The 27,575-nt window shown below is 41.1% G+C and overlaps 1 protein-coding gene across 6 annotated transcripts; it reads right to left on the bottom strand.

Annotated features, from left to right (window-relative positions):
- Positions 1 to 1,917: 1,917 nt before the first annotated feature.
- On the bottom strand, positions 1,918 to 27,221 carry itih6 (inter-alpha-trypsin inhibitor heavy chain family member 6). 6 transcript variants are annotated; one of them, XM_088991789.1, is made up of 17 exons: positions 26,547 to 27,221; positions 26,048 to 26,083; positions 21,895 to 22,049; positions 17,997 to 18,107; positions 17,422 to 17,672; positions 15,906 to 16,075; positions 15,711 to 15,827; positions 14,276 to 14,447; positions 10,922 to 12,337; positions 10,019 to 10,051; positions 9,909 to 9,926; positions 9,070 to 9,117; positions 8,970 to 8,999; positions 8,800 to 8,892; positions 7,586 to 7,699; positions 5,980 to 6,363; positions 1,918 to 3,946 (listed from the first exon to the last, which is right to left on the bottom strand). In XM_088991789.1, exons 1-17 carry the CDS (start codon positions 26,649 to 26,651, stop codon positions 3,696 to 3,698), a joined length of 3,504 nt encoding a protein of 1,167 aa, XP_088847915.1. In that variant the 5' UTR covers positions 26,652 to 27,221; the 3' UTR covers positions 1,918 to 3,695. The 6 variants fall into 6 exon arrangements, with proteins under 6 accessions (XP_088847915.1, XP_088847923.1, XP_088847927.1 ...); XM_088991797.1 differs by lacking the exon at positions 9,909 to 9,926; XM_088991801.1 differs by lacking the exons at positions 9,909 to 9,926; positions 10,019 to 10,051.
- Positions 27,222 to 27,575: the final 354 nt, after the last annotated feature.

Here is a 27,575-nt window from a genome sequence, read left to right as displayed (position 1 = left end):
TTGAAAACAAAAATGGCCACCTGTGGTTGTACCGTTTTAATTCTCATTGTTTGGCCTTTGAGATCCACTTATTTCCCATTCAATTGACTAAAGAAATAGGCAGAGTGGTAGAAAACTTACTATCCTTGTTTGATCACTAGTATGTGAACAATGCCTAATGTCTTGTGTAACAAATACAATGAATTAAACTATGAATGATAGAAAAAAAATAATAAACAGAAAACACATGGCGAAATCTGTAAAAATGGTCTGTCACTTTTTTCCACCCCAGACAAAAAAAAACTATGCATTCATACAATATATCTCCTGATGCACGTTTACTAAAAACAGAAAATGTTGATTGACTTGTTTACAAGTGATTTGGATTTACTGCGATGGGACAAAAACAAACACATGATATTATGGCTAACATGTACGGGTTAAAATCAGCAGTGTCATACATCCAGCTGGCGTGCCAGAACCGGACATCGGGAGGCCAATCTGGCCTAATGGCATAGAGAACGCTATTTTGTTTAAATTGTTGAGTATTTTTTTCTCCCAAAGGGCAGACTGACGATCACTTTAATGACCACTTACCACTTAAACGCAGTGGTGGGTCGTGCTTGTCACTGCGAGCAGCTGTCCAACCTTTCTTAATAATGTCCATCCATTCTTGAAAAGTCCGTCTTGAAAATGGCTTTAAGGGCATATCTACAACCAAATCCATTTCTTCTCCTCCTTCAGCCATTGTTGGTTGACAAAACTGATATTAAATAACACAAAAATGTATTAACTTATGCAGCTCGCTACAGATACAGTGTGCTAGCTCTGGCAAGTATGTTGAGTACGTTCTTCACTAGCGGCTAGTGATTAATGATGTGTCGTTTGCGAACGAGCCGGTTCTTATAGCAAGATCTTTGAAGTGAACGAAAAGAGTCGGGTTTGGGAGCCGCCTTTTTTGTCCTCTATTCCCCGCCCCCAGTCTTCGGTTAAAGCCGCACGTGATTGGTCGATATCCGTGGTAGAGGAGTGATGGGAGAATTACAGACACACGCAGCAGTGAGGAGAAGGGGGAAGGGTGTTTAAGGTAGAGAGGTGGATAAATGTGATGACATTATGCTGTTATTATTAAATGATTATATTTTTTACTAGTTGGGGTGATAGCATTAGTAATATGAAAAACAGCAAATTAGTGACAGCTGATCATCAGACCAGAGTAACCACAGGGAAAGTGAAAGTTAGTGGATGCTCTCTGTGCACATAGAAATCAAGCCACCTAAAAATATTTGATTCTGTGTGTTTTTTACATGAGTAATTGGTTTTTCACATAATTTTGCATGATTCTTGGTAGTTAATTTAAGCAACAAAATAAAATAAAAAATACAAATGACAAGCCATTTGCGAGCCAAAAGAGCCGGATCTTTTTAGAGCTTCCCATCACTACTAGTGATACAATGATGGGCTAGGCACTAGCCAATCATAATGTGCGAAAACTCTGACGTTTCCAGGGCCTGCAAGCAAGACTTTAATACGTCCAGGTAGATTTCTCACCCTGGTAACAAATGATGTCTGAAATGTGATTGGTTAAATGCTTAAATCCGAAAACACCCATCTGGAAGCAGCACAACAGGCATTGCAGCACCTGACGGCCCACCACTGCTTAAATGTGATTTTGAAACGCTTGCTATTGAACAAATTATGAAGACTAAAAGATAGGCGGTGTCATTCAAGTTCTGGTAAAAGAAATGAGAGCTGAAAAATGTCAATAAACCCCATAATTTTATCAGGTTTGGTGAGAGATACCATTTTGTTACTTGTTGATATATTTAATGTTACATTTACAAGGAACAACCACAGCGTATTTCTGAAATTTGAGGCTTTATGTTGTGAGGATGGATAGTTGTGGAGATGGATATGAAAATCTCTGCAAAGATAAAATAGTTTCTGTATCTTTAATAGTTGTTTTACAAAAGGTACCTACAGTACATAGATCCACTTTGATCTGCAAGATGCACATATGGAAATGGTGAAAACAAAAATTGAGAATGTAGTTTTCGATGTTGAAATAGCGTCAGTTCTTCTGACGATATTTCAGGTTGTGTCTATGATTTGGAAATCTTAACAAAAAAGTACAGTGCTACCTTGGCTTACGAACTTAATTAGTTCCCAGACAGTGTGTAAGGCAAAAAGTGTGTATCCCAAAAAATAATTTCCCATAAGAAACCATTAAAATGAGAATAATCCATTCCCAGGTCCCCATAAAAGATAATTTTCTACTTTCTAATTTTCTAAGCCTTGAAACTACACAAAATATACATTATTTTATGTACAATAAATGTGCTACGGTATTATAAATAAAGAAATAAACTGTATTATATAATAAAGTCATTTTATTTACCTTTGTGATGGTCGTTGATGGCTTGATGGAATGGAGTGGCCGGTTTCATCAGCATTAAACACTTGATGAGGAACGTAGCCTTCTTCTTTCACCATCTTGAGGAATGATCCCTTGTAGGTGCTTTCTCTGCGATCATTTTACCTAGTTCATCATCAATTGTGTTCTGTTTAGCTGGGTTGATAGCTTTTGCATTAAGTGTACAGATGGCTTGTGGAGCCTGATTGATGGGATATTTTAACCTTGCAGTCTACACTCTGCCTTTGAACTATCAAAGTTGAAACGTGTCCAAAAATGTCACTGATTTCTATTCATTTTGTCACTCTCTCTCTCTGTCCTCTGCCTGTGTCTTTAATGTTCAAAACCACTTTCCCTCACTGCTGCGTTCTTGACCAATCACGTGGCTTTAACCAAAGACTGGGGTCGGGGAACAGAGGACCAAAACAAGCCGGCTGCCATTTTATTGTTAGGAGAACGGGCTCGTTCATGAACGACACATAACTCTTTGTGGCAGCTCCGTGTGCATCTCGAAAAATAGTTCGTATGCCAAGGTAAAATGTTCACAAATTTAACGTTCGTAAACCAAAAAGTTCCTCAGTCAAGGGGTTCGTAAACCGAGGTATCACTGTATTTCAGGGTCGACTTTGCACCAAAATAATGGTTAAAAAATGGGAATATCATATTTTCCGGTGTAAGCATTTTCCATATATAAGACGCACTGGCGTATAAGGCGCACCTTCAATGAATGAAAACAGTTTTCCAAAAATAATATTTAGATATGTAAACGTTTTACAAATATAAGGCACACCAATTTATAAGGCACTGCAGTAGAGGCTGGGGTTACGCACTACTTCTACAGGGGGAAATGGTGGCTGCGGACCATCGTTGGAAGGCCTGTTGTGGCTCAATAGTAATTCACATATAAGACGCGACTGCGTATAAGGCGCAGAGTCATCTTTTGAACAAAATAAAGGCTTTTGGGTGCGCCTTCTACATCGGAAAATACGGTAGTTGTCTGAAGCCACAGAAGTACTGGTTCAGCTCACTTGAGATCAAAATGGTGTGAATGTGGCCGCTGAGCGCAAAGTTTGGACAACCTTGGCTCATATGATGCTGTTTAGTGACGGTAAAGGCACTTGTTCGGAACTTTGCTTTGAATTTGTACAAACAGTCTGTAATGTTCTCTCCACCGCTGCACAGAGAAATGCAGATTGCCACAAATAAACTGCAACATCACTGTAGCCTGGTCGAAGGCCACTTTGTTTGTAACAACGTCACAATCACCTCCACTGAAACAAGGCATGACCCCGCTGGCTTCCAACTACACGCTGTCCACCACGTAGCGGCCGTACGGCTGACCGAGCAGTCGCTCCACCTCCGATTTGGGCACCACCCAGCACTGCTCCACGTGTCGCCTGAGTAGCGTGTCTTTCAGCATCTTGTCCTGTAAGGTGACGGCCAGTCGCTGTGTGCCCCGCCTCAGGACCCCGTGGATTAATTTTGCGTCATTGTTTCCACTATGATGATCATCGCTCACGGCTGCTACGCTCATGGCAGCGTGCTGAAACTGGCCTGCGGACAGAAAGAATCAAAAGGCAACATTAGAAATGACCTAAGTGTCTTTTTGTTAGTTTTTTTTCTGGAGTGGAGGGCGTTCCTAATTTAGCGGTGCACCCGTGTCTTGTCTCGAATCAAACCATGCAGAGTATTTAAAGGACAAGTGACACCTCCGGACAAGTTGCGTCCATAATTTGTAAAATCACTTCAAATGATTTCTACTGAGCGCATTTTACAAAGATTCCACCGCATATAGTTAGCTATATTTTACGTTTTAAGACTCGCACTGAATAATCAGGAAGTCTTGTTTTCAAGTTGATGACGATTCCTTAAGTGACGTCACGTTAGGAATGCCCGTGACTGACAAAGCGACACAATGCATTTTGGGCACTTTTTTTTCATCTGAAAACACTGTGTTGATCGCAAAATTAGGAAGGAAAACTACATAAATAACGCGATGGTGAATCGTTGTGTGTTGCACGAAGACTTCCAATTGCGGTGACACCATAAAGAAAGTGTATTTCCCAGCAGACAAATCAGCCCATTTCCAACAGAGCTTGTGCGCCATCTTGTGCATTTTCTGGGACACTACATTGGAGTCCAGATGGCTCAAATTGATATGGAAGGACTTCTTTAATCGATTGCAAACATTAATGCTTTCCCCTTCAGAACAATTTGAATCATATTCATTGTGGATGAGTATCCAGGCGTGACGTCACGAAAAAGGGGGCGGGACTCTCTGAATCTCTCCATTTCAGAGTGCATTTTGTGGCAGTTTTGGGACACTTTAAGTCATTTCTATTGGTGTTTTGCATTTGACTAAAAATATCAGCCTGTGTGGTTTGGGTATTTTAGACGCTATAAAACGTTTTTCTGATGTCAGTCGGTTGTCCTTTAAGGGCTGGCAAGCTTCCCAAACTGTGTCGGATTATTGATCTTGGTTGCTGTTTAGGCTCAAGTGTTATTTGATTCAACTCATTCCCAAATTCATAGTTGGTGGGGTTCAGTGGCGGGCCGTGCATCTATCTCCAAGGCCTTCAGTAGTGCTGTGTCTGAATCAATACACAGCTGCATGTGTGGTGTGATTTACAACACGTTCTGTACTGTACTCGAGGGTGTAGTTAGCCAGGAAATAACTTGTGAAGAAAGAAATACTGTCATTAAACTGTTCGAGTTTTTACTATCAATGTGTGGATTCATAATATGGGGTCGGAAGTCACTCTTTCACACCACAGAAAACATGATTGGCTAAGGATGGCGAAGCATCAATAATAACCTCATAAAATTGCAATACTATTTGCAATTTTTGCTAGTCCCACCTTTCTTAATGATGACCAACTTTTCTTAAAAAAGTCCATCTTGAAAATTGCTTTAACAGTATATCTGCAACCAAATCCATTTCTTCCCCTCCTTCAGCCATTGTGGTTTGACAAAACCATGATTCAATGAACACAAAAATGTATTTACTGATGCAGCTCACTACCAATGTGCTAGCTCTGGCCAGTAAGCTCTTGTCACTAGCGGCTAGTGATAACAGCAGTTTTCGTAAACTATGATTGGCTAGTTGCCAATCAGAGTAAACGAAAACTCTGACGTTGACCAGCACCTGCAAGGAAGCTCTAGTAGCCCTTTTGGGTTGCCAACTCGAAATCTGATTGGTAACAGTTTGATCGACACATTTGACGCGACAGGGCCCGCAGAACTGATTGTGAAGGCGTCCAGGTAGATTTCTCACCCTGGTCACAAATGATGGCTGAAATGTGATTGGTTAAATGCTTAAAGACGAAAACACACGTCTGAAAGCAGCGCAACAGGGAAAAACTCATGAAAGGAAGCTGAAAGACAATTTGGAATTATTTAATAAGAATTTATGGACAAAATATAATTAACATTAGTCTGTGATTCAGATATTTTTAGGCCAGCAGAGAAGGCTTTGCAGGCCTTGACGGTGGGTTACAAACTCCGCCACAACTGTACGTCCTGCCAACGTAAAACTTTCTCGACGTGACCCCCGGAGAAAACGTTTAGGTTGCATATCCGCAGCTTACCCAACAGGCCTCGAGTGGAAGCAGACAGCCCAACTCCACTAGTGATATAGAAGCCCAAGTGCGCCATCTGCAAGTAGCTGGGGTGCTTGTAGTGGTGAAAGAGAACCAGAAACTGGCAACCCTCGGCCAGCTCGATCCAGCAGCCCCGGTGGTTGTCCATGGCAACCGTCACTCCTTGCCTCATCACTGATCCCGTTTGGTTGACGGTGAGAGTTTCGCGTCCTTCGCCTTCGACCACCACCTCCTCCAACGACACCGTGATGGTGATGACGGCAGCGTGGCCAGCTTTTGCCGAGATGCTCAGCCGATCAAAGTACGTTCGTGAGCGGTTTTCGTGGCCGCGCTTCGGAGGAGCTCCAACCAGGTGGCCGTCCACTGTGATTCCTTCGAAGGGGTGACAGACTCTGTTATTTATACACCCATAAAAACCAATAGCAAGCAAATTTAAGTCATTTTAACTCATTCACTGCCAGATGTGTAAAAATGTGTCCACTCCAGTGCCAGGGTTTTTGTCATTTTCACTCAAATTGCAGGACCTGCAGAATATTGAGTTTTAGGACTACATAAACATTCAATGCAGCATAAGAAACCTTGGACCACAGGTGTCAAAGTCAAGGCCCGCGGGCCAAATCCGGCCCGCCACATCATTTTTTTCGGCCCGCGAAAGCAAATCAAACTTGTTAAATTCCATAATGATCGCTAAAATCTGAGCCAAAATTTCATATTTTTGGATGTCAACCACAATAAAAGTCATTATTCTTGACTTCAGATTTGAAAACGAGTTATTCATTAATTTGCTGTGTGCTCTATATGTAATATTTGAAGGGATTTAAACATTCTAATGGGTTCCCCAAATTCATAACGGCTCTCGAGAGGAAACCATAACTACAATGTGGCCCGCGGCAAAAAATGACTTTGATACCCCTGCCTTAGACTCTCTTCTTTCATCAGAAAAGAAAGAGTTAATTCATAAATTATATGGGTCTGGAGTTATATGAGCTTGAAATAAGGGTGACTGTCCAAAATACAATTCAATACATACATATTGGCTTATAAAGCGCTTTAAGAACAGCTGAAGCTGGGAAAAAAAAGCGCTAACATGGAAAAAAAGGAAATGCTGCCCTCTTGTAGAAGGATAAAAACATTGCCAAAGGTCTGGCCAGCGCTTTATCGGCACCCAAGCAAGAAACAAACAGAACCCGAACAAATTCAGAAATGGCGCAAAGTCATATTTTCAATTCCCGAATACATTTGTGAAAGGCAGTGAATGACTTGATCAATTTCTATAATAGTCGACAAAAAAAAAACAAAACCATTTAATATGACACATCACAGTTTTCAGCCAAAAAAAATGCACGCTATGGAAATATGGGAGGAAACCGTAATACCCGGAGAAAACCCACACGGGCCCGGGGGGAACATACAAACTCCATACAGGGAGGCTAGGGTGGGATTCAAACTTACAACCTCTGCACTGTGACGTCGGCGTGCTAACAACTCCACTACCGGGCCACCGTGTCTTGATTGTTATTTTCAAATAATATGAAAATGTCCCACACACAAAGGACCCTGAATTAGCCGATTAACGGCTGAAGAATGAAATCACCTCTTTGCGGGTCCTCCACCAGCCTTAGTACATCGTTAGGTCGACCATCGACAGTGAAACACAAGTTCTGCTGCTGTTTTGGCAACTGGAGCACAAAATGAGGATCTCCATCAGCTGGAAGACAAGAAGCAAAATTTCAACTCAGACATGCACTTGCTTTAACCCTTGAATGATCTACCCCGTCAATCAGTCTGTTACATTGAGAAAGGCAGGAATACAAAGATAAGAAGCCTATTAAATGAGTCATTATAGGGATATTCCATATTTTCTTTAGTATTTCCATGCATTAAAATACAAAAAATGAGAAATTCAATGCACCCAAACTTTTCTGTGTTTTCACAATATCCAGTTTGTGATAATTGTAGTGTACTTGCAATGCAGTTTTTTTCTGCATGGATGTTTCTTAACTGGAAATTTCAATCACCATATTGTCACGTTTCAATTTGCGACCCACAGGCGGCACTGTCGGGCCCCGCCTGCAGCTGCCCAGGTGTTGGTTGGTTTAACCTAGCTGGCTATTAGCTATCTGGCTAGCTAGCTAGCTATGTAGCTTGCTATTTATTAGCTATGTAGCTATCTAGCTAGTTAGCTAGCTGTCTATCTGTAAGCTATCTGTTAGCTTGCTAGTTGGCTTTCTACAGTATTTGAATTACTTCTGGGTTGAGTGAACGCTGGCGCATGTGGCTGCCGCTGCTTACCCGAAGAAACATGGATCCTATGACTGTAAGGTGACCTTGAGAGTTTTGAAAGGCGCTTAGAAATGAAATTTATTATTATTATTATTATGATTAGTAGTAGTAGTGGTAGTAGTAGTATTAGTATTATTATTACAATCAGCGGCAGTGAAAAGGACTCCCAGCATGACCATTCAGGGTCAGGTCATTGTTTGTTTCACCATGTCAGGTTTGGTTCATCTTGTCATGTTTTACTCATGGTTTTGTTTGCTACTTTGGACTTTTCTGTTCTGATGACTTTGTTTCAGAATTTGTTCCTGGTGACTTTATTTATTACAATTTGTCAAATACACACTGCTCCTCCCTCGTGCCTGCATTTTGGGGGTCCACCACCACCACCACCACCTTGCAAATCGAGAGGCCTCATCGCTTACATCTTCTGTGTACAATTCCATGTATACTGTTTGATCAGTCATAGTAATTAATAGATAAATAAATACACCAAAAATACATGAGGCTAGCAGTCAACATATCGGTCACCTGATGAGGAAAAGTGCTCAGCGCTCAGTCGAGATGGAGGTTCTAAAAGCACCAGACATTCAACCAAAGGACAATCCTCTTCATTTCCAAGCACTGAAATCAATCACAAGATTCCACAATGGAGGGACGGCCTCATCACAGCAATGTAACCATTTGAAAACGATATCTACCGAAAGTTTCCGTGTCTGCAGCGTTGGCCCCTAAAAAGAGAGAATAGAAGGCAAAGATGTTTATCAGAGAGAAGAGAATAGACTCATGTTAACAACTTACGGGCATCGTAGTTCAGATTGTAGTCGTAGTCATACGTCGTGTCATAGTCTGTACAAATATTGGAAAATTGTTATGAAGTCATTCAGTGTCAGACGTGCAAAAACCCACCGTGACCTTGTCAGTGGCATTAAAGATCTAACTGGCTGGCTGTTAGCTGGCTAACTGTTGGCTATCTGGCTATCTATTAGCTATTTATTAGCTATCCATTCGCTAGCTGGCTAGCTATTAGCTGTCTAGCTGGCTGGCTGTAAGCTGTCTAGTTGGCCAGCTGTATGCTATCTGGCTATCTATCTGCTATTTATTTGCTATCAATTAGCTAGCTAGCTCGCTATTAACTGTCTAGCTGACTGGCTGTAAGCTGTCTAGCTGTTGGCTATCTGGCTATCTATTACCTATTTATTTTCTATCCATTAGCTAGCTAGCCAGCTTTCTATCTATTTCAGTTACTTCAGGGTTGAGTGAATCCTGGCGCATGTAGCTGCCGCTGCAACCCACAGAAAAACTTTTATCCTGTGACTGTAAACTGACCTTGAGAGTTTTGAAAGGCGCTTAGAAATGAAATATATTATTATTATTATTATTATTATATTATTATTATTATTATTATTATTATTATTATTATTATTATTATTATCATAAAAGGCAAATGCTGTCCCTTCGTGGAAGGATATAACATTGCCAGAGGTCTGACAAGCGCTTTATTGGCACTCCTCTGCTTGAAAAACCAAAACCCGAACAAATTCAGGAATGACGCTCCATGTCATATTTTCAATTCCTGAATAAATTCGGCAATGGCAGTCAAAGAGTTAAACATACTAAGAATAATGAATCAAACTTACCTTTCACAAGGTCGATATCTGATGAATTAAAGATGTGCGTATGTAAATGAGATTGATTGATTTTCAACCAAAGTGCATCAGTGTTTATTTAAAAAGCAAAAAGACTTCACCTTTTCTGTGGATCTGAATGGAGGTAGAAACATCTGATGGAAAGATAAAGAACATCTAAATCTGGTCAACAGTCTCACGGCGACACCATTACACCTCCACTAATTCAAAAGCGATTTTCTAAATCGCCGACTCCCTCTAAACTTGTGTTGAGGAGAATATTAACTCATTCACTGCCAGACATGTGCAAAAATGTGTCCACTCCAGTGCCAGGGTTTTTGTCATTGTCACTCAAATTCCAGGACCGACAGAATATTAAGTTTTAGGACTACATGAAAATTCAATGCAGCGTAAGAAACCTTAGACCAGGGGTGTCAAAGTCATTTTTTGCCGCGGGCCACATTGTAGTTATGGTTTCCTCTCGAGGGCCGTTATGAATTTGGGGAACCCATTAGAATGTTTAAATCCCTTCAAATATTACATATAGAGCACACAGCAAATTAATGAATAACTCGTTTTCAAATCTGGAGTCAAGAATAATGACTTTTATTGTGGTTGACATCCAAAAATATGAAATTTTGGCTCAGATTTTAGTAATCATCATGGAATTTAACAAGTTCGTTTTGCTTTCGCGGGCCGAAAAAAATGATGTGGCATTTGGCCCGCGGGCCTTGACTTTGACACCTGTGCCTTAGACTCTCTTCTTTCATTAGAAAAAAAAAGTTGAGTCCTAAAGTTATATGGGTCTGGAGTTATCTGAGCTTGAAATGGGGGTGCTGTATAAAAGGCAAATGCTGCCCCCTCGTGGAAGGAAAAAAACATTGCCAGAGGTCTGACCAGCTCTTTATCGGCAAAGCGAGTAAAACCAAAACCCCAAAAAAATCGGAAATGGCGTTCCACGTCATATTTTCAATTCCCAAATAAATGCGGGAATGGCAGTGAATGAGTTAAAATGGTAAATTTACCCAGAAGTCCCGCCGCCTCCCACAGCCGGGGTGCGTCGGTCACACCGGGCATAGGCGCAAAGGTGGCGGCCACCAGATTGGCGATGCGGACATCGCTCTCTGCTGAAGCCCTTCTGACGTTCCCTTCTAAATCCGGAGCAGGAACCGGAGTGGGAGCGGGTGGACCGAGGTGAGGCTGTGTGCCGGTGAGGTCTGGGTGAGGAGATGCGGTGCTGCTCTCCGGTTCTGTGCGCCTGGTCACGGGCGAAGGGGTGGAAGATCCTTTGGGGACGGTGGTCGTTGCGACACCGCTCGCCACGATGATGGGCGGAGGGGGTGTGGAGGCCTTTCCTGGTGCGGGTGCTTGGGCTGTCTTGGCAAACTGGACAAGAGAGGTGGATATTTTCCCAGAAGGAGACGCCGAGGAGCTTTTGGATTCATTCTGGAGAGACTTTTTACCGAAGATTGCAACTGGGGTGGGGTGACTGGCAGCAAGGCGAGAGGTTGGCGTTGTTTTCGTAGTTTTTGCGGCGGGAGGAGGTCCTGCGGGTTTTTTGGGTTGTCTGAGAGGGTTCGGCTTGCTTGTTCTCAGGTTAGAGGAGGACTGGGGCTTTTTGGCGGTGGACATTTTGGCTGTCGCCGTTGTGGTTGTCGACGCTGAGACAGAAGGCTTCACAGTGGGAGGGGTGACTTTGTCCTCATCGGGCTTCACGACAACTAAGGACGTGACGGGCGTGACAAAGTTGTACTCCAAAGAGAGGTTGATGGCCTTGTCTGCCAGGAGCTTCTGGGAAACAGCATCCGTGGTGTTGAGTTTGGCCTGGAGCAAGTCCTTGATTGTGAAATACGCCCAAAGACGACGCACAAAGCTGGACATGCCTTCGGAAGATCCCGAACAGTCAGGCGAGCGCCAGGTGTTGTTGACCCGGACGTCGTTCTCCAGTTTCATACGCTGCTTGGAATCATTGGCAGAGAGCGAAACCTTGAAGTCTTTCAGTCCCGCTCGAAGACGTCCCGCCACCACCAACTCGGAGCCTCGGAAGTAGTTTGGGAAGAGAGAGCGGGTGACATCGAAAGCCTGATGGTCCAAATAGTCCAGCTGGACGTCGGACAGCAGGGGGCTGGCTACCTCGTCGTAGAAGCCTTTGAGTTGCAGGGCAGCATCCGCGTCCTCGTAAACCATCCGAGCCACGCCGCGGTTGTCCAGCGCCAGACGTTTCAGGAGCGGGAAGTCCGCGTCGTCCCCGAAGGCCAGGCCGAAGAGAGAGGCCGGGCCCAGCGCTTTCTTGGCGTTACTCAGGATGACCTCGCCAGCCGTCACTCCCATCGTGGCCTCGCCGTCGGTCAGGAAAACCACCAGGGGGACTCGGCGAGAGCCGGAGGACGGGGGGTTCACCAGCTGCGCGGCTGAGAGCAAAGCCGCGTTGATGTTCGTCCCTGAGGAGAGAAGGAGAAAGCAATACTGCAGAAGAAGAAAAACAAAGACGAGGCGGATCTCTGCCAGGGCAATACAATCATGACCGATAATGTTACACCTGGGAACAGTCAAAGAGGAGAAAGGACAGAGTGAAAACCATAACCTTGGCTTCAAACCTTAATATGCAATCTGAACCCTTGTTTGAAACCCAAATTTAGATCCTTAACTATGACATGAAACACCAGTTTGAAGACGCTAGCCTTGTCTGAAACCCAAATTGCACACCTCAAACATAACACAACATAACTTTTTTATAATGGCCCAAATTAAGACCCAAATCCAAGGATGGGCTATTTTAAATTCTGGAGGAGGCCATAAATTTTTCATCAGTGTGACAAACAGCAAGTCTTCAAGGAACTCAACAGTGTTAAAAAAAGTACACATGCTTGTCAACGTATACGTTTTATTATAGTTTTTTTTCTAGTTCAAATAATGTATGGCGTACTACAACTTTTATACTGGATTTTAGTTTTTTAAAATATGGGGAACCGATCTTCCAAAGACCATTTTGACTCAACTCTCAACTTCTGGTAGCCAACAACAATGCTGCTACCGATCGATACTTTTGTTACGGCAAACCAGCAAAAGTAATTCTCAAATGTATTTTTATTTAAACGCTGTGTACGGTAAGATTGATAAAAGCATCACGTGCACTGTCTGCGTTTCCGCTTGTGTTAGAATTTTTTTTTCATCTCAAATAATGTACGACGTACTACAAATTTTATATGGGAATTGTAATCATTTATAAGGTCATCTATTAGCAAAGGTTGACAGGTATGATGTACAGCAAATAGTAAAATGAATTCCCAGAGAGAGCGATTCAAATTAATTGCTAATTATATATATATATATACAGTAAAGTCTCGTTATATCGATATCGGATATATCGATAGTCCCGGTTATATCGATACTATTTCTATGCACGCATGGAGAAAATTACATGCAAACAGGGTCGGATATATCGATAGTCCCGGTTATATCGATATTTTCTCGGACTCCCTTGAATATCGATATAACGAGACTTTACTGTGTGTGTGTGTGTGTGTGTGTGTGTGTGTGTGTGTATATATATATATATATATATATATATATATATATATATATATATATATATATATATATATATATATATATATGTATATATATATATATATATATCTTTTTTTAACCCATTCACTGCCAGACATGCAAAAATGTGTCCACTCAAGTGCCAGGGTTTTTGTCATTGTCACTCTAATTGAAAGACCCACAGAATATTGAGTTTTAGGATGACATAAACCTTAAAAAAAAGAGTTTATTCCTAAGTTATATGGGTCTGGAGTAATATAAGGTGCAAATGGGGGCAACTGTACAAAAGGCAAATGATTGCCCCTTCGTGGAAGGGAAAAAAAAATTGCCAGAGATCTGACCAGCGCTTTATCAGCAACAAGAATAACCAAAATCTGACCAAATTTGCGAATGGGGCTCCGCGTCATATTTTTAATTCCTGAATAAATTTGTCAATGGCAGCGAATGAGTTAATTATCAAAATTGAGTGCCTCATCTAACTTTCACACCCTTGAGCAAACGTATCAAAGTCAGGGGCCAGATCTGGCCCGCCACATCATTTTATGATGCCCACTAAAGTCTGAATCTTTATGATGTCATTGTTACAATATGTGAACAATCCATTTTTCTTGACTTCTGATGTCAAAACTCGTGATCAGTTTATTTGTTGTTTGCTGTGTATGTAATATGTGGAGATGGATCTGGTTTGACTAAATGTACATAACTCCAAGCGAAACCGTAACTACAACGTGGCACGTAACATAAATGAGTTTGAATAGCCGATATAGGTACTATATATTTTTCCAATTAAAACCGGTAATACAAATCGAAAATTAATGATTCAGACTCACATCCTTCCGCAATAATCCTTTTGACGAACTCTTTGGCGTCACGTACGTTCTGCCGCGTGGCACGCACCATACATCCTTTCTTCCATGTGTGAACTTTATCGGAGAAGGTGACGATGTTGAAGTGGTCTCCTTCCCGAAGGTCCCCAAGGATCGTGTTCATCGCCTGTTTGGTCTGCGGACACAAATAACACATTTCAGGAGGTTCTTTCCAAAATTTGGTTAACAATGTGAAGTTTCAAATAATTCATCCAAAAAATTCTGAAACATATGATTTTTGGGTAAATGATAGAAAATGGAACAGGACTCGTCAAGCTAATTCTTAAATATTCCATTCCTCCATTTTGCACCACTTATCCGGGGTCAGGCAGCGGGGGCATCAATGGCAAGTAAAATACAAAGGACACAATACGAAATATTTCAAAAATCTTTTTCAGGCGCTTGAGTACAGACGCTCTCCAACTTACGAACACGATACGTTCCGAACGGTCGTTCGTAAGGTGAATTTGTTCCTAAGTTGCTTCAGTGCTATATTTTGTACGGAATGTATGTTTAAGGCTTAAATAAATATGTTTAAGGTTTATATAAGTATGTTTAAGGCTTGTATAAGTAACCTGTATTGGTTTGTACTGAAAAATAAACATTTAATAAAATACATGCTCTATAAAGATATCTATATGTAGAACTGTAGAGAATACTACATTTGTTACTACAAACAAATTCATATGTACCGTTGTTCGAATGTTTGTAAGCAGGGGAATGTCTGTATATAAAAAAGGATCACACAGCAAAATTTGATATACAGACAAAATGGTTCATTTAATGTACTGTTGGTTGAGATGGAACTATAATAAAATATATAATGTATAAATACTGCCATTGGCTAAGCAGCCGGTTCAGGTTGTCCCCCAGCTACTGCCCAAAGACAGCTGGGATGAACTCTAGCACCACCCCGTGACCTTCATGAGGATAAAGCGGTTCAGAAAATGGACAGATGGATATACGATATAAGTACTGTATTTTCCTGTGTATAAGGTGCACCGGAGTATGAGGCGCATCACCAATGAATGGTGTATTTTCAATCCTTTTCAATAAACAGTATATGGCGCACCGGGCTGTAAGGCGCACCTTCAATGAATGAAAAAGTTTACAAACATAATATATAAATATCTAAAAGTTTCCAAATAAAAGACACACCACATTAGAAGGTGCTACAGTAGAGGCGGGGGTTACGCACTAATTCTTTTATGGTAGAAAATGGAGTCGTGACTTCTGACAGTAGTTGCAAGACCTGTTGTGGCTCAATATGACTTCACATATAAGGCACACCTGCGTATAAGACGCAGGGTCATCTTTTGAAGAAAATTAATTAGAAAATTTTGGGTGCGCCTTATCCACTGGAAAATACGGTATATATGGTGATATGTTTTGACTAGACCTGTTTGATTTTAGTGCCGATCATGGAGCCGCTGACGTCGATGACAAATATGACATCCTTGGGAACCACGGGAAGTCCTCTGGGTGCAAAATAATGCACAAAGTAGCCGTCAAACACCTGAGATGCAGTGAAAATACAAATGTCATACATTTATGCCGCCGTTTAACAGCATCAGGTTTTGACGAGGTTACTCACCTGGATGTCACCCAGCGGGTCTGTTAAGTTCACGTCGTACTGAATAACAAAGTCCGCGTTCAGACCCTTGGGGGAAATGCTGACCTGCTGCTGAGGAGTGGGAGTGTAAAGAATCCGAGTGTGTTCTACGCTCTCTTCAACCTGAGTCGATGGGGGAGGGTCTGCGTCACCTGCAGGAACACGTTACGACAATATGTAAACGTCAATAGTTTATATACGAGGTTCAAGGAACAAAAGCCAAAGTGCAATAGGCTTCCCTGAGTGGTCTCAGATTGGACGGATGGCAATTTACTCAATTTGCATGTATTCATAGAAAGAAATAAGAACCACGGCTGGATACAGAGAAGGGTTGAGGAGCGCTGAGAGCTCAGAGGTGCCAAGGCCATTTAAGAATGTTAAAATAAATCATAAGAACTGAAGATGGATGGACAAGATAGAAAAGATAGACCAGATAGATAGACCAGGTAGATAGACCGACCGACAGACAGACAGGCAAACAGACAGACAGACACAGAGAGATAGAGAGATAGAGAGAGACAGATAGATAGATAGATAGATAGATAGATAGATAGATAGATAGATAGATAGATAGATAGATAGATAGATAGATAGATAGATAGATAGATAGAGACAGAGATAGATAGATAGATAGATAGATAGATAGATAGATAGATAGATAGATAGATAGATAGATAGATAGATAGATAGATAGAAAGATAGATAGATAGATAGATAGATAGATAGATAGATAGATAGATAGATAGATAGATAGATAGATAGATAGATAGATAGATAGATAGATAGAGACAGAGAGAGAGAGAGGTAGATAGATAGATAGATAGATAGATAGATAGATAGATAGATAGATAGATAGATAGATAGATAGATAGATAGATAGATAGATAGAGAGAGAGAGAGAGACATAGATAGATAGATAGATAGATAGATAGATAGATAGAGAGAGAGAGGTAGGTAGGTAGGTAGATAGATAGATAGATAGATAGATAGATAGATAGATAGATAGATAGATAGATAGATAGATAGATACAGAGAGAGAGAGAGAGGTAGATAGATAGATAGATAGATAGATAGATAGATAGATAGATAGATAGATAGATAGATAGATAGATAGATAGATAGATAGAGAGAGAGGGAGAGAGACAGAGATAGATAGATAGATAGATAGATAGATAGATAGATAGATAGATAGATAGATAGATAGATAGATAGATAGATAGATAGATAGATAGATAGATAGAGAGAGATCTAGGTAGATAGATAGATAGATAGATAGATAGATAGATAGATAGATAGATAGATAGATAGATAGATAGATAGATAGATAGATAGATAGATAGATAGATAGATAGATAGATAGATCGATAGATAGATCGACTATACACCAGAAAATAAGGTACTTGGTACTGACATATTAGAAAGAATGTTGAAAATGTTACCAAGACGATTGTAAAGGTTTGAAGGAGGCTATTTTGATTAGAAGACAAACCAGAATTACCTTGGGCGTTGTTATCTGACAACAGTCTGCTTGTCCGTAGTGGAAGGACCTTGATGAAAGCGACACCCGTTTGCTCCACGAGACTAACGTCTACCGTGAGATTGGAAACGGGCTGGCCGGGCCGCAGACCCACGCTGAGCTCGTAGCGCCCCAAGCGGCGAGGGAGCAGCTCCTCATAAGTCAGGCAAAAGGACATCCGAGCTCCTGGTGGCACACTCACCGCCACGCGAAACTTCTCAATCTCCCGCTCTCTAGTAGAAAGAAACTAGTTACGGTATTACAAAGAACGGCAGGAAATCGCACCTGGGCAGTATGTACTATTCTAGATAGAGTCATGTCAATATGCAAAACACGATTGCTATTAATCTATGCAAGTGTTTGCATTTTCAAGTGATAATTTGTACAACATTTTGAGAAAATCACAATCTCCCATCACCGGTGATTGGTTTTAAAGCACCAAGTTGGTGCACAATGAGAAAAATAAAACAGAAATGAGTGATTAGACATTATGGAAACAACAAACCCAATGGTAGCCCAAGATTTGTGCACAGTCCAGTAAATCCAGGTGAACTAACTTTGTTGCAATCAGTCCTGCAGTTTTTCCTTGCTTCTTTGCAGCGTCGTATATTTTCCTGGCCATGGTTCGTTCTTTCACCTGGGCCGTGTACACCTTGCCGCCGGATGTTCTAATGGAAAGAATGACACATCTTAACTCATTCACTGCCAAACCATGTGCAAAAATGTGTCCACTCCAGTGCCAGGGTTTTTGTCATTTTCACTCAAATTCCATGACCCACAGAATATTGAGTTTTCGGACTACTGATAGAGAATAGACAGAACAGAAGTTATCATATTTTATCAAGTTTCATGCTGTTGTATGCTTAGTTGGCAGAAAACAAGGCCCACAATGGAATCACAGAAAACCTGGGGTCAATCTGAGGTGAATTTAGGACTTGGTAAACTCCTTCACAGGAAGAGCTCATTAGCCAGGTTACAAATCTATCAATTCATGGAAAGACAGCCCATTAAAATGTCTATGTTCTGTTGGTTTTTGGATGTTGGTGTTTGGGACGTCCAGGGGCGTGGTATTTAAATCAACAAGACGATGTTTTACTAATGTATCACTTAAATTTGCGTATACTCTCAACAAATAGCTTGGCAGAGGTTGGGCGGCAGTCATGACGGGCTACGTCCCCTGCCGGCAGTAAAAGACAATCTTCCTGTGTTCGAGCTTTGTTCACAGTGTCCGAACAAACATCTCTGACAACTACATAAACATTCAATACAGCGTTAGAAACGTTAGACTCTCTTCTTTCATCAGTAAGAAAGAATTCATTCCTAAGTTATATGTGTCTGGAGTTATCTGAGCTTGAAATGGCGGCGGCTGCACAAAATACAATACAATACAATACATACATTTTGATTCATATAGCGCTTTAACTACAGATGAAGCTGTAACAACGCACTAACATGGACAAAAGGCAAATGCTGCCCCCACTTGGAAGGGAAAAATATTGCCAGAGGTCTGACCAGCACTTTTTTTGCACCCCCCGCAAGAAAAAACAACCCCCCCCCAAAAATCGGGAATGGCACTCCACATCATGCTTTTCAATTCCCGAATAAATTTGGGAATGGCAGTGAATGAGTTAATTTGCCCCATTACAACAATCATCACCCCGATTTCCTATATGCAAAGAAGTGTTCCAGTTTGAATGGCTGTTTGTGTCTTTTGTGTTGTGTTACATTACCCAAACACTCTAAATTATCATTTGGTGTGAAAGTTAGTGTGGCTCGTTTGTCTTTATGTGCCCTGTAGTTGGCAGGTGACCAGTCCAGAGTGGAACTGTCAATTGCCCAAAATCATCTGGCACAAACTCCTGCACAACCGTAACCAGTCAGGAAGTTAAATGCTGTGCCTTTTCAAAGGTTGGATAATTGAGCTCAATGGGAGTCCATTTTTCCGAGCAATTAAAAGTGTGACCGGCGTCATGGAAGGGTACCTCAGTATTTCAGAACGCTTGAGCAGTTGACCATCATTAATCAAGTGCCACACACATGTTGCTTGTTAGCAGTAGATGGCGTGTGAAAAGTTGTGCTCGAAAGCAGGCAGAGTGGAAAAATAATAATTACCACGACGCGCGTAGACTCCAACTTCCTCGTTTCTGCTCAGGGCTAGAGTCACATGACAAGGTGTTAAATTAAGGTCAAATCCTTAGTATAAATATATCATGGGAAGAAAAACTTCAAACACCATCAAAAATAAACCCTCAGGCATAAAACGTGTCTTGTCCAGGCCACGTCCATGAGTTGAAAATGGAAGGCGTTTGTACTTCCGCAGTGGAGAGGTGAAATAGCGGCTATTTGACCACTAACAAAGTTTTCTAAGTTTTGCGCAATGCCTTGCACAACATTTGTGTTCCCTCAGGGTATTTGCTGGCGACACAGGCTCCGAGTGTGTAAAAATATGAATAGGTGGAAAAAAAAAAGATCTTAAATAGCTGCAGACTCGCACGTAGTTAAAAAGTCTGAAGGCGGCATCTCCCACTTGGCAGCGGGCCTCGGTCAACTGTGCCGCCGCCGAGGGGGGAGGCCACGTTGGGCTGTCGTTTTCTCCATGAACTTTCTGCCCAGCACGCACAAAAGGCAGCATTCATGCACTCTCGGGTTCCCGTTTCCGAGCGCCGCGATGGCTACCGGTGTGCGTTGTTGACTTATTTGTTTTGTTTATATTTAGCATTTGGAAATGAGCACGCTTCCCAGTAATCAAATGATGCCCCACCCATTGACACCTTGTGTAATTTCTCACAACTTGTATCTCGATTATATATTTGCTCTTGAAATGAATGCCCTTTGGTCCTAACCTGTCGCCTAACGTGGAGGAAAACATCAAGACTTCACTAGGCCTTTCATAATTTGGGGATATTTTCATACAATGGTGCTTTGAGACACGAGTGAAGCCACTTGCGGGGTTGCTGATATTTTTCCTTTTATTTTTAAGACACGAGTGCTGGTTTACTTCAGAACAAGTGGCTAGTAAATTATTCTTCAAAACATCCATCCATTTTTCTGATCCGCTAATCCTGTCATGGGTCATATGGTGTGCTGGAGCCCATCCCTACTGTTTTTAGGCAGTAGGCTGGGGACCCTTAAAGGACAACTGACGTCTCCGGACAAGTTGTGTCCATAATTTGTAAAATGGCTTCAAATAACTTCTACTGAGCGTATTTTAATAAGATTCCACCGCATATAGATATATTTTACGTTTTAAGACTCGCGCTTAATATTCAGGAAGTCTTGTTTTTGAGTTGGTGACGAGTCCGTACGTGACGTCACTAAAGGAACGCCCCTGACCGAAAAAATGAGGCATTGTAGCATTCCTTCAATCACATCAATGTATTTTGATGTACGTGTTTGGTCTGAGGACCTCGTGTTGCACCCAAAAGCCGCCAGAAGAGGGCGTCCAAGTTCCATATAAGGAATTTATCAACCTGTGGAAACGGAGGTGGCCACAGGAGGTCGCCATTTTGTGCATTTTTTTCGGTGAGACATTTCCCCTCAATGTTGCCTCAAGATGGCACGGAATAAATTATTTAATCGATTGCAAACATTTATGCTTTCCTCTTCAGAACTATTTGAATCATATTCATAACTGAATGTGTAACAAGAAAGCATATTCTCTGAATCTGAAGCCATTGTTTTGATTCTCCAGCAATGCAAGACGTCTTGGCGTGAACTGGGGGCGGGACTTTCTGAAAATGCCCAATTCGCAGCTCCATTTTTTGCAGATTTTGGACACTAAGTCATTTTAGTGGTGTTTTGCATTTGAATAAAAATATCATACTGCGTGTTTTGGGTATTTTAGATGCTATAAAACGTTTTTCTGATGTCAGTTAAGAAACAAAAAAGTGACGTCGGTTGTCCTTTAAGAAGATGCATTTAACTCATTCGCTACCATTCCCGAATTTAATCGGGAATTTCAAAAGTGTGACGTAAAGCGCCGTTCCCGAATTTGTTCGCGCTTTGTTCATTCTTGCGGGGGTACCGATAATGCACTGGTCAGACCTCTGGCAATGTTTTTCCCTTCCACGAGGCGGCAGCATTTGCCTTTTGTCCATGTTACTGCTAGATGAATCTATATGTATGTATTGCATTGTATTTTGAACAGCTGCCCCCATTTCAAGCTCAAATATCTCCAGACCAATATAACTTAGGAATTAACAATTTCTTACTGATGAAAGAAGAGAGTCTAAGGTTTCTAACGCTGTATTGACTGTTTATGTAGTCCTAACACTCAATATCATGTGGGTCCTGCAATTTTATTGAAAATGACAAAAACCCTGGCACTGGAGTAGACACATTTTTGCACATCAGTGCAGTGAATGAGTTAAAACAAGCATATTTTGGGCTGATGCAGCTTTGCTGTACAATTCATCAGGTCCTTTCGTGAAAATATGAGTGAAAATATGGACTTACATTGAGAAGTTGGAAATGAAGGCAGAGGAAGGCAGGTCCACCTCGAAGGCGGCTTCCTTGGTGATGGCCATCTGGTTCCAGATGGAACTCTGCACGCTGGTGACGGCATAGCGGGACACCACACAACATTTGACGTGGTAATCCGTCACCTTCAACTGTAGGTAGGGAGAGTCCAACATCACTCAATGTCATATGATATTGATTCTCACATCTAACATAAACAACAGTTGGCTTATAAACATTCAGGGGGGGGGGAGTTTAAAAAAAAATCGATGATATAGGCCTTGGAGGGCTGATACAAAATCTCAACTTTATTTAATTTAAAACAGATTCTTTTCTTACAGACAGTGTTTTTTAGGTGTTCAATTACCTTCAACTTTATTCATTTATTTATCTATAGCTTGTTTTTTTGACTTCAAGATGGCGCCGCGAGAGTGGCTGCCTTTCCAGCAGCTCCTATATTTTGTTTTTCTATTTCTTCCTTTCCTCTTCCTTCCATAACTTTGATGCTGTAAAATGTAAAATTCTCCACTGCGAGACTAATAAAGGCTAATCCAATCCAAATTTAAATTGATGATGATTAATTTTGTGCTTTGTTCGAAAATATGCCAGGAAACCAACAAGAATGTTCATCCTGGATTTCCAAAATAAAAGCAGATATTTACAAATGCCTTATTTTGATGAAACACTGGTATTCTTTCGTAGAGGATAACTATTTTGGGAGAATTACTACCACTAGAATACTAAAATCAGATAATTTGAGCAGTTTTTGGATCAACGGTGTTCCTATGTGAGGACTATTTTCCAAATAGTTGTCATTTTTATTATTTATCATTTTATTTATGGTTTTATTGTTCTCTGAATTGTTCTTTTAATTGTAACGTGTCCTTGAGTGTTCAAAAAGGCACTTGTAATTAAATGTATTATTATTTAATGTGATCACAGATCAGATTTCAATGACTCCATCAGCTGTTCAACCACTATTCCTTCTTTATGAACAGAAAATTTGCGCGAGAAAAAACATGTCAACATAAAAAAAAATCTGCAGCTTCTCGGTTACATCAATGAGGTACTTTACGTGTATTGTGGGCCTGTTTGGAACACAAAGCTATCGACACTTTGATAAAAGGCAACAGGCTAACTGTACAAAGTTACCACCGGTCACCGGAAAAACGTCTCATTGTTCTGCCTGTCATTACAAACAGTGATACCTTGGCTTACGAACTTAATTGGTTCCCAGACAGAGTATCTAAGGTGAAAAGTGTGTATCCCAAAAATTAATTTCCCATAGGAAACCATTAAAATGACAATAATCCATTCCCAGGTCCCCATAAAACATCATTTTCTACTTTCTAATTTTCTAAGCCTTGAAACTACACAAAATATACCTTATTTTATGTGTAATGAATGTGCTATGGTATTATAAAATTATAAAGAAATAAACTATTCTATAATAACGTCGTTTTATTTACCTTTGTGATGGTCGTTGATGGCTTGATGGAATGGAGTGGCCGGTTTCATCAGCTTTAAACACTTGATGAGGAACGTAGCCTTCCTCTTTCACCATCTTGAGGAATGATCCCTTGTAGGTGCTTTCTCTGTGATAATTTTACCTAGTTCATCATCAATTGTGTTCTGTTTAGCTGGGTTGATAGCTTTTTGCATCAAGTGTACAGATGGCTTGTGCGGTTTATTTGTGGAGCCTTATTGAAGGGAATTTTAACCTTGCAGTATACACTCTGCCTTTGAACTATCAAAGTTGAAACGAGTCCAAATTTCACAGTTTTCTATCCATTTTGTCACTGTCTCTCTGTCGTCTGCCTGTCTCTTTAATGTTTAAACCACCTGCTCTCACTGCTGCGTTCTTGACCAATCACGTGGCTTTAACCAAAGACTGGGGCGGAGCATAGAGGACAAAAAATGTTGGCAGCCATTTTCTTTTTGGGAGAATGGCTTCACTCTATCTCTGTCTGTAAAACCTTCCCCTCACTGCTGCGTTCTTGACCAATCACGTGGCTTTAACGGATGACTGGGGGCGGGGAATAGAGGACCAAAACAAGCCGGCTGCCATTTTCTTTTAGGAGAACGGGCTCGTTCGCGAACGACACATCACTCATTGTGGCAGCTCCGTGTGTATCCCGGAAAATAGTTTGTATGCCAAGGTAAAATTTTCACAAGTTTAACATTCTTAAATCGAAAAGTTCGGAAGCCAAGGGGTTCGTAAACCGAGGTATCACTGTATTGCTTGCAAAGACGAGCAAGGACACACTCGAAAAAAAATTACCGCACTGTTTTTTAGGAATGACCAATATGTAAGAAAACAGAAAAAAATTCAGGCAGGCCAGAGTTGTCACGCGGCCAGCTGGGGCAGGAGGCCTATGTTTGTCCTTTTTCGATGTCAGGGAAGGCTCACATTCTCTCCACCGACTCAACAACACAAAGCGGATCCCCGCGTGCAGTCTTTGGCCCTCTGCTTGTTTACACGAGCTACGCCGGCGCCTGCTGAGCGCGGTGCGGTCAACCAAGACTGTGTGTGATCCCACAGCCAATGCCAATGCTGCTACTTTGGGAAGACGGGTTTATATACAGACTTTTGCTCATTTAAATTGATTTTTTTTACTGTTGAAGATCTTGGGTCAACCGTTTACTGCATGTAAGCTCTTCAAATCTGTTGTTTACATGTGTCACTCCATTTCATTTGAAAAGCCGTTTTTCAGATTTGTGACATAAGACGATTGGTACGATTTTCAACATGGATGTCAGCCACCTCTGGCACAGCAGTTGGCATTATTTTTCAATCTTTATAATTGTATAAAAAGGAAACCATCACAGACCATAAATTGTGTTGTGTTGAGAAGATACCATGTTTTCATATTTTATACATACACTGTTCATAGAACGATTTTATACACACATCCTTAAACAATGTTACCTAATTTCTAGTTTTTTTATTTCTTTAGTATATGTCTAAGTTGTTCCTTTACGTATATGTAGTTTAGTATGAACTGTTAGTTATAACTTTACGTATTTGTAGTGTGGACGGTTACTTGAATATTCTTAGTTTAGTCTGATTGTGAACTCTCACCATTGTATCTTGTAGCTGATAGGCTCTTTTGAAATTACTGTATGTCATTCCCGCCATATAAATGCCTCGGGTGAGGAGGGGTCTCGGCTCTGGCCGCTTCTCACTCAATCGAATAACATGTCCCTTTACTGTCCGGAAGATTAAAACAATCGTTTCGTTTCCTACTTTGGTTCCTGCTGATTTTATATTCAAACAAGTGATTGCTCAACATTTAGTACCGTGAAATCCGAACCAGACCCATCAACTGTTAACATTTGCTTCCGTGAAAAACGGAGCACGCTCAGCCTAACAATGTTCGAGTCACTGTTTACATCACAGGTGTCAAATTCAAGGCCCAGGGGCCAAATTTGGCCCATTACATTATTTTATTCGGCCCGCGAAAGCAAATCATACTTGTGAAATTCCATGATGCTTGAAAAAGTCAAAACCAAAATTTCAAATTGTCATATGTAAACCACAATAAAGGTTATTATTCTTGACTTCGGATTTTAAAACTAGTTATTCATTAATTTGTTGTGCGTTCTGTGTGTAATATGTGGAGGAGATGAAACAGTCTACTGGATTCCACAAATTCATAACGGCCCTCAAGAGAAAACTAACTACAATGTGGCCCGCAGCAAAAAAATGAATTTGACAACCTGGGTTTACATAATAAGTTTATTTTAATCAGTTTGGCAAACGGAATACAGTATTAGTATTACAGTATTACTCTTCTGATAGATCAATTGTAATTGATTTCGGCCTGTTTATAGTAAAAAGGTTTTTAGAATGAGAAAAACCACACAGGCACAAAGACAATACGCAAAATCCATAATGAATCGAACCATGCACCTCTTCACTGTGAGGCCGACCTGCTAACCATACACTTAGCATGTGTGATTAGCAAAAGAAAAACAGCCTCTTTTATAAAATATGATTACAATATTGGTCACGACTGTAATAGAGGTACTGAAATTTGAGAATGACGGGCCTAACGTGGCACTGAAAATCCCATGTTATTAATTCTGCTTCTGCAAACATGACAACCGTTGCGGGAAGTAGCTTGAAGAAAGTTGAGTAGAAACTCACCACTGGCCTTGTCACTTTGCTTTGGCGTTTGGCTCTCTGCAATAGAAGTGAGAGCAGCAATGAGAATAATCGGAAGAGAACATCAAGCTGCAGCCATTTAATGAACAAGACAACTAATGTGGGGTCTCGTCGGTTTCAAATTGGTGTGCAGTATGAATCTCAACCATTCATGAGTGGAGGGAAAATAAATAAATGCTTTCACTGTCAGCGGTGGGCAACTCAGGAAGGCGCACGCGTTGGTTTCAAATGTTCTTTTGGCACACAAGTCATTGCTGTGTCAATATATTACCACACATCCGGGAACTTCGTGCAAACACAAATTTAGAGTGTGGAAATTGTGTGGGAAGCATTTCACTTATTTCTCATAATTGAATGTGCGGGAAAAGTAGGGACGATTAAAACAGAAATTATTTTAGCTTTCAAAGTGGGTAAAAGCCTTAACGTGAATTTAAAAAAAATCTTCACCATTTTATAGCATCAAAAGAAGAATGTCCCTCACCCTTGGAAGATTTTGCCCAGGAGGAGCCGAATAATCCCGAGATAATCCCTCTTGCGTGTAAAACAGGAAGAAAAGAAAAATGCTCTGGATACTTAAAAGCATCATTCTCACGATCAAGGGGCTTCGGGGGCGCTAAAACAAATGTAAAATGTCCGGAGGAATAACGCCCCTCATATTTTAACCACGAACCATTAGGCACACGCACGATGCCTGCCTGCTTGCTTGTGGCTCCTACTCCTCCCTCCTCTCCTAGGTCAGTGAAAGAAAAAAAAACGGCAAAATTATGACGAGTAGATGGATAAAAAAGTCAACGTGGGGTTAAGAACAGCTTTTGGGTGCGTATTGCAAATTTCACAGCCTGTTTCCACTCAGTTTCACGAATGGAATGACGGAGTGCTGTCATGCATGTTCAGCGAAAATAAAATAAAATAAAATAAAATAAAATACCAGACCGCAGTTCTCTCCTGTGCTCGTCACACTGGAGTCCTTTCAGTGTTTCAGCACGGGCGCACACATGGATTTCACCAGAGGTGGGAAAAAGCACTCACACCCTGTAACTACCAGCTTCTACGACAAATGCTTTTTTGAAAAGAGATTCAACTCATTTGGTTTGAAAAAGAGTAAAAAAAGAACCTATGTAACTCAAACCACATGTTTTCGCCAATCATCTTTCCCCACTGAAAGAAAAGTACGCGCGAATACAGTATTCTCTCTGGAAAAAAAAAACTGAAAATAGGCCATTAACCAGAATGCAAAAAAAAATTAAATACATACCGAAGCGACATTTTTTTGCCTCAATTTCACGGGCACGATGGTGCGCCTTTCTTGTGTGCTCATCTTGACCACTTGGAGGGAGTAAAACACAACATGTAAAAAAGGGGGTACAGTACTGTATTTAACCGGTGGTGGCGGGGAGCTCCAGTAGTTTACCATTCACGATTTGGAGTGAAGACGTGAAAGAGAAAGAAGGAGGCCTATCCCTGGATCGATGATAAGGACGGGAAACTCGGCGGCAAGGTGTGCTCTTCC

This window comes from Hippocampus bargibanti, linkage group LG01 (assembly GCF_051943395.1).
Source record: "Hippocampus bargibanti isolate YZ-2025 linkage group LG01, ASM5194339v1, whole genome shotgun sequence".
Taxonomy (NCBI): Eukaryota; Metazoa; Chordata; class Actinopteri; order Syngnathiformes; family Syngnathidae; genus Hippocampus; species Hippocampus bargibanti.
The sequence above is the reverse complement of the archived record's forward strand: the minus strand, read 5'-3'. Positions and strand labels throughout refer to the sequence as shown.

Coding starts and splice junctions, on each gene's coding strand:
- itih6 (XM_088991789.1), bottom strand. CDS start 26,651: ATGATGCTTTTAAGTATCCAGAGCATTTTTCTTTTCTTCCTGTTTTAC. Junction 14,448..15,710: donor TCGGCACTAAAATCAAACAG/GTCTAGTCAAAA, acceptor TTGTGTCCGCAG/ACCAAACAGGCGATGAACAC. Junction 9,000..9,069: donor CAATCTGAACTACGATGCCC/GTAAGTTGTTAA, acceptor CTCTCTTTTTAG/GGGCCAACGCTGCAGACACG.